Source organism: Panicum virgatum, chromosome 1K, assembly GCF_016808335.1.
Source record: "Panicum virgatum strain AP13 chromosome 1K, P.virgatum_v5, whole genome shotgun sequence".
In the NCBI taxonomy this organism is placed as follows: domain Eukaryota; kingdom Viridiplantae; phylum Streptophyta; class Magnoliopsida; order Poales; family Poaceae; genus Panicum; species Panicum virgatum.
Window position 1 is genome coordinate 48,777,952 of NC_053136.1, and position 7,399 is coordinate 48,785,350.

Sequence of the window (7,399 nt, forward strand, 5' to 3'; positions counted from 1 at the left end):
ATTAAATCACTATACAAAAATAATTAATGTAAAGACATAATATTTATTTCTAAACAATGAGGGTTTTTATCCTGGCTAAATACATTGCCACGTAGGCACAACACAAAAATCAATGGTCAAATAATACTTAATAATTTATCCTAACATGAATATACTCTTTATTGAGACTTTGCGTTAGTTACATTGTCGTGTAATGTTTGGACTGTGAATGCACCTATTTGCCAAGTTATTGTATTAAGTTGGGTATTTTATAAGTTGTTGGCCCGATCTGCACACACCTATCAAGTTATTGCACTAAATTGAGCATTTTACAAGTTGTTGGACCAATTTGCACTCACCTGACAAGTTGTTGTATGGTGGGTGCAATTTACTCTTTCTAAAATTTGATTCAAGATTTCGCTTGATGTTTTATGTTTTTGTATACAATGATTAGAAGCAAAATAGTTGACCAATAGTTGTAGGTATATATAGCGCTGCTTAGTCTAGATTTGCAAGATGATGGCCCTAGCGAACAAGATAAGCTTAGCACTAATTGTTCCCCCAAATGGACTGCACGTAAGAGCTTTGGCATAGTGTACTATGGAAAGGAATTAGCACAGTTTTTGATGGAAACTCAAGACTAGTATTTTCTATGGTGCCAACACCTCTATTGCCATGCATGTGCTTTCCTTGCTTTGCCAGCTAACATGATCTACATTCAATTCAAAATACCATCAGTTTTATATTATTGGAATTAGTTGTTCACTGATCTAATAAAAACGATACTATGACAAAACTGACCATTATATTGCATGTAAACAACCGCCGGGCAAATACAAACAAACGGAAATATAGATTTGAAATATTGGGTTGCATTTAAATCAATAAATGGATTTCAAAAGAAAGGGCAGCACAACTCCATGAAGGACTATATATATTGGCAAAATTCGAAACTAACCAGGGAACACCAAACCAATTAAAAATAATTAACATAACATTTTCTGTGTCTGCAGCATGTATATATTGCCAATAATGCATTTTTTTAGATAAAGGATTGCCATCGAGAGGGACATACAAAGTGTACATACCGTACCGGGTCGACAAGTGGACATGGGAACGAGAGAGGTGTTACTCCTAGTAGTGACTAGGGAGAGGAGAGAGAACGCCTTGACCAGCTCTGGGCTCTTGGCCCGGCGCATTGGCATCTACTCCTATCTCCAGCTCCAACGACAAAAGTTACAAAGCCATGAGCAAGTTCCAAAGCCGGAGGGGGGCGTCGTCCGCGGCCTCCCCACAAATTATGCAAAAGCGAAAGCTTCCTCCCCTTTTCCAGAATTGTGCATTTGTACTTGGAGGGTGCAAGGTGCAGGATCTCGTCCCGTCGCAGAGGCAGATGTGGTCGCTGCAGCCACCAGGCAGGCAGGCAGCGTCAATTTTGGGCTTGGCGTCTTATGGCCAGTGTCCCCCACTGCACTGCAGGCTAACGATACAGGCTGTGTTTAGTTCCCACGACAAAAACACTGTAGCACTGGGAAAACATTGTAAGCATACTGTAGTATTTTCGTTTGTTTGTGGTAGAAATTGTCCTACCATAATCTAACTAGGCTCAAAAGATTCGTCTCGCAATGTACATCAAAATTTTGCAATTAGTTTTTTTATTTACCTACATTTAATACTCCATGTATGGGTCACTTGCTATATTTAATGTTTCGATGTGATGGAAAATTTGAAAAAATTAGAGGAGTTTAGGATCTAAACACACACAGTAGCAGCGGCATCACTGAGTTGCTGCCATTGGGTTCATCTCTATCTCTTCCTCTTTAATCTTTATCCCCAAGCTAGTAGCTAGTCTCGTGGCTCTACATGTAATCTCACACGCATGACTCCAGGAGCCATTAAAGTACTGCAGGTGAAACAAATGTAGAGAGAGGGACAGAAGGCTTTTTTGTTCCTCGCTCTCTCCCCAGCCGGCGCGGCCTCTCCTGCCAAACCAAGCACAAGCAGAACCAGTGCTCAAACTAACCTCTCTGGTCTAGCTACATGGGAGAAAGAACTAAACGGACTGAGACAGGCCATCTTCGTGAGAAAACCACAATGCTCCAAGCACATGCTGCATGCTCAAGATAGCTCTAGTCCAGTCCTACTGACCGGCCACTAGGTTTTAGCAAGATAGTGGAAGAAGCGAACATATTTGACGACCTAGGTAAAGATTGATAGGTTGTTTGAACCATCCAATATTTGACCGGAAATTATCCACCCCAGGAAGTCGTGTATGCGTGAAACTGAAAACACATGCGAAAGCGACCACGGAAGAGTTTTGCTAATAATGCACGGGTACACACAGCGATTGTAGAGGAGAAATTTGTAAAAATGGGACTGCAAACATTGGCCTTTGTATTGTAGAGGAGAGAAGCAAATGGTTATAATAGAAACATCATTCTACAGCAAGATACAATCAGAATATAATACCACATTACAAATCAAAATGGGGAAAAGAAAACGCTGGAAACACAAAACATCGGATCTCACTGACCTTTCAGTTTATTGAGCTAGGCCTTGCATGAATCCATAGCTTTCCTCTTGTCCCTTGATTAACCACCACTACTATCTTTTTTTAAACGCCCAGATGATTTCCAATGCATCCTCCCCGTGTGCAAACACATGCATTATATTCTAGCAGCACCCAGATGAAAGGTCGATCTCTCCAATGAACAATCCAGCATGCATGTCTCAGTTCTGGATAGCAAGCCTAGCTTCTGCGTGCACCATTTGAATCTATGTGATGTACGTCTTCATATGCCGCCGATGAGAATTGGGGGTGGCAAGGCATGGATCAGAACTGTGGCCGGACACCGCCGCCGCCGCCTCCACTCCAGCCTCCGAAGTTGTCTCCCGGGAGCTGGTAGGCCCCTACATTCCCGGCGAGGTTGTAGAGCGACATGCCGCCGCCGCCCACGTCCCCTCCGGTCACACCAGAGGACTGGGAGGCAGTCGGCTGCTGCCCGTGGAGTCCCGCCGACTGCGCCACTTGATCTTGCGGTTCCGCTCCGGCGGCGGCCGCGGCTGTCTCCTCTTCCTCCCCCTCCAGCGGCAGCCGCTCGTACACGGCGTTCGCGAACGACGCCGCCATCAAGACGACGGCGCCCGCGGCCACCAGCGGGCCCACGACGCTCCCGCCGATGACCTGGCCCTGCCCGCCGGAGAGGAAAACGGTGAGGCCGCTGGCGCCGGGGGGAGCTGGCGGGGGCAGCACCGTGCCGGTGAGGGAGAGGATCTCGAACCGGCCCCGCAGCGTGGCCACCATGCTCCCGGGGGGCGACGCGCCGGGCTGCCTGAGCGCCACGTTCACGACGGCGCCCCCGCCGCTGAGCACGCACACGCCGCGGCCCCGGCGGCGCGCGTACTCGGCGACGCAGTCGACGACGTCTGCGCCGGCCGCGACCTCGAGGACGTGCGAGTGCAGCGCGTTGGGGCTGTCACGCGTCACGATGATGGGCGGCTTGGGCTTGTTCTTGGAGCCCGGCGGGCGCCCGCGCGGGCGCCGCGTGGGCCCGCCTGACCCGCTGCCACCCTCGGCCGGGACCATGGCCGACGAGGACGGCTGGTCGCCGCCGCCGGCGCCGCTGCCGCTGCCGCTGCCGCCCGGCTCGGCCTCGCCGCCCACCGGGCTCTTGTCTGGCGACATCTTGTGGTGCTCCATCTTGACGTGGGAGTTGGGCGACAGCGGCGAGGGCTGCTGCGGCCGGAGCAGCTGATGGAAGTAGCGCGAGCTGCCGCCTCCGCCGGGGTCCATTCCGGGCATGGCCGTGTCATCTGGCCGCTCCCACCACTTGCCGGCCGCCAGCTTCACGGTCACGATCGGCCGCGCTCCTCGCGCGCCTGTGCGAAGCAGCTGCTCCTTCCTCGCCGGGGCTCGCCCTCACCACCACACCACCGCTGCTGCCTAGACCTTCCTGGACATGGGCACAAGCATAAAGCAGCTCAATTTGCATGCCACAGTGCATCAGGAAAGCGAGAAATCAAGCCGCAAAACCAAACGAGCATCGTCTTTAAGAAAAACAAACGAGCATCAGCTCGACATGGAACATCAGGGAATGAGAGAGAGATCTTTTCCTATCCTCTACCCTCGACCTTTTGACTTGTCTTGATCTTGACAAGACGCTAGCGATGATGATGATGATGGATGGAATTCCAGATGCAGTGATGCACATGCACTAGCCAACCGGTAAAAGTTCTTTACCTCCCGCAGAAGCGAGCGAGCTTCTCCTCGACGACGCTGTGCCGCAGAAGCTTGTAGCTTTAGCAACCTCGCCGTCCGGCTCGATTCCTAAACCGAGTTGAACACTACTTGAACACAACCCGCCTCTCGGCAGCAGCAAGCGAGAGGATGCCGATTATTTAGGAGAGGCCGTGCGTTTATAGCTCTAGGCGCAGGAGCTGCGTGCTAGCCGCGCGCGGCCGGGATCTAGAAGGAGAAGGGCCTAGACAAGGCAAGCACGGGGATCAGACTAGCCTAGCCACCGTGCCGGCGCCGCTGAGGGAGGGAGGAGAGACTCGGAGACGGGACGGGAGGGCGTGCGGCGTGCGCGGCCCCCGAATTAAAGGCAGGCAGCGCGAGAGGAGGGGGAGGGGGAAGAGAGCCCGAGGGGAACGGCGAGGGATGGGGGGTGGCGGCGTGGCGCTGCCGCTTCTGATAAGGTCCCTGTCCCGGCCGGTCCGGTCCGGGTCCAATGATCCCATCCCCTCCCACCCACCAACTCCCCCGTTTTTACTCGGCAACGGAGCTCGAAGGCCGCAGTGGCAGGCCACCGGCAACGAAAAACCCAGCGCCCGCCGAGGTCGAGGCCGAGGCCCCGCCCGCCCCGCAAAGCAACACGCCGTGGACTCGTTTGTCTCGTTAGTTGAACGGAAAGACAGCCAGACAGGAGGACGCTGGACGCCAACCGGCGGGGCCGAGCCGGCCGCGGCCCGGCCGGGCCGGGCCGGGTGGCGGCAGCGGCGGCGCCCGCGACCGCGACGCGGGCGGGCGCGAGGCGTCTCGGTCTCGTGTACCAGCGCGTACGACTCGGTACCGGGTGGACCACGGCGCGCGCGCGCAGCCGGCCGGCCGCCGCTAGCCGAGCGGGGGCGGCCGGCGTACGCGCCGGGGCGCGATCGGCGCCGGCGATTCGCGCGGGTGTGTACAGCTACTGGCGCGGCATAGGAGGGGGTGCTCGTCACGTCCGTCAGGCCGCTGGACAGCGAGAGGCCGGTAGCGATCAATGATGGGCGGTTTGCTGTTCGCGGCCGCGCGCAACTGGTGATAGGGTGTTGTGTTTAGTTGCAAAAATGATACGAAAAGTATTTTTGAAAAATACTGTAACACTTTTTCATTTGTATGAGGTAAATATTGTTCTATCATAGTCTAAATAGTTTAAAAGATTCGTCTCGTAATGTACATTAAAACTATGCAATTATTTTTTTTATTTACCTATATTTAATACTTTATGCATGAGTCATTTGATATATTTAATTTTTCGATGTGATTTTGATGTAATGGAAAATTTGGAGGAGTTAGGACAACTAAGGCACTGTTTAGATCTTTACCCATAAATCTCATAAACAAAAAACATCACATCGAATATTTTGACACATGTATGGAGTACAAAATGAAGTCTATTGACAAAACTTTTTGCATGGATGGGCTGTAAATCGCGAGACGAATCTAATGAGCCTACTTAATCCATGATTTGCAACAGTGATGCTACAGTAACCATACACTAATCATGGATTAATTAATATCATTAGATTCGTCTCGTGATTTACAACCCATCTGTGCAAAAAAATTTGTAAATAAGCTTCATTTATTACTTCAAATTAGTAAGATTCGATCGAAAAAAATTTGTGGTGGAACTAAACACGACCTAAACACAGCCAGGATGTGGACGACGCGCTAGCTAGCACGCCGCAACCTGCACGTACGGGCAAGGATGAAGCGAGGCTCCGGGGAAGAACGCGGCGTGCGGTGCTACCAACAGGGACCTTAGACCGTCCACAGTGGAAGAAGGAAATAAAGGAGCAAATATATTGTTTGTCATTGTAGATGCACTGTTTGGCACTGTAGATAGAGAGGGCGTGGGAAACGAGGAGGGAGCAAATTTGCTCTTGCTCCCTCCACTGTGGTCAGCCTTACGCGCGCGTAAAACGACGCGTGCAATCCGTGTGTGCGATTGCTCATCTGGTACGGCCGGCTGCAGTTGGGCGGCGATATGTGCGCCCATGTGTTTGAAATAGGGAGCCTCGGACAGAAGGTAAGTGACACCGGTACCTATTAGGCCCCGTTTGGGAGGGCTCCTGGAGCCGCTTCACGAGCGGCTCCAGGCGAAGTCCTCTCAAATATTTGTTTTGTGACCGGCTTCACGTGTGAAGTCGGTTTTGAAGCCATCGGCGGCTTACACAGGCAAGATGAAGCCATGAAATCGTGGCTTCACGTGGATTACACATCAATCTAACAAGTGAAGCTGTTTTGCCAAACATTTTCTAAAACGGCTCCAACTCTACCAGAGAAGCCGCTCCATCTGAGGAGCCGGAGCTGTTTTTGGAAGAGCCGGAGCCCTGCCAAACAGGCCCTAAGACTCTGGCCGTGTTTAGTTCGTGAGGCCTTTAAAGGCAAAAAAATTTGCATCGAAATCTTCCCAATTTGAAGTAGTAAATGAAGTCTATTTACAAAACTTTTTGCATAGATGGGTTGTATATCGCGAGACAAATCTAATGATGCTAATTAATCTATGATTAATCAATAATTAGCAGTTGGTTACTGTAGTATCACTGTTGCAAATCATGGATTAAGTAGGCACATTAGATTCATCTCGCGATTTACAGCCCATCCATGCAAAAAGTTTTGTAAATAGACTTCATTTAGTACTTCAAATTAACAAGATTTCTTTGTAAAATTTTGCATTTACGGCTTTTTTGCGTTTACGGGGTGGAACTAAACAGGGCCTCTGTTTGGTTTGAGGAATTTTTACATAAGTTCTTAAGACTTAGTTCTTAAGACTTTTGGGGCTAAACAACCAAACGGGAGAGACTTTTTAGGACTAAAAGTCTGTTGGAGGCTAAAATTTGAGAAGTCCCTCAAGAGATGCTTTTTGTGACTTATTCCACCCCCACCCCTGGGTCCACGCACAATCCCCAGTGCCGCCCGCCCCCCCTCCCTGCACGCGAGGCCCCGTGACCTTCCCCCACTTTCCGCTCCCCGTGCCCGTGACCCCCTCTCCCGCTCCCCTCTTCTAGTCCGCGCCGCCCGCGCAAGGGCCGCCGCCGGCGACCACACTCCACCCGCTCATGCCCGCCGCACCCGCAGATCCACGCAAGTCCGGCGGCGGCGGCGCTCCGAGCTCGGACCCGCAGCCATGGCACCCCGCGGAGCTCCCTTCCCCTC

At 51.6% G+C, this 7,399-nt stretch overlaps 1 protein-coding gene across 3 annotated transcripts; it reads right to left on the reverse strand.

Annotated features, from left to right (window-relative positions):
* Positions 1-982: 982 nt before the first annotated feature.
* Positions 983-4,670, reverse strand: LOC120650104 (AT-hook motif nuclear-localized protein 25-like). 3 transcript variants are annotated; one of them, XR_005665476.1, is made up of 3 exons: positions 4,220-4,663; positions 2,513-3,932; positions 983-1,459 (listed from the first exon to the last, which is right to left on the reverse strand). XR_005665476.1 is itself a non-coding variant. In XM_039927138.1 (2 exons), the coding sequence occupies exon 2, from the start codon at positions 3,779-3,781 to the stop codon at positions 2,813-2,815; it is 969 nt and encodes a 322-aa protein (XP_039783072.1). In that variant the 5' UTR covers positions 3,782-3,928; positions 4,220-4,670; the 3' UTR covers positions 2,341-2,812. The 3 variants fall into 3 exon arrangements, 2 of the variants coding, with proteins under 2 accessions (XP_039783072.1, XP_039783064.1); XM_039927138.1 differs by lacking the exon at positions 983-1,459 and having other exon boundaries at positions 2,341-3,928; positions 4,220-4,670; XM_039927130.1 differs by lacking the exon at positions 983-1,459 and having other exon boundaries at positions 2,341-3,932.
* Positions 4,671-7,399: the final 2,729 nt, after the last annotated feature.

Bases quoted from the DNA above. Each gene is read 5' to 3' on its own strand.
- LOC120650104 (XM_039927138.1), bottom strand. From the start codon at position 3,781: ATGCCCGGAATGGACCCCGGCGGAGGCGGCAGCTCGCGCTACTTCCAT.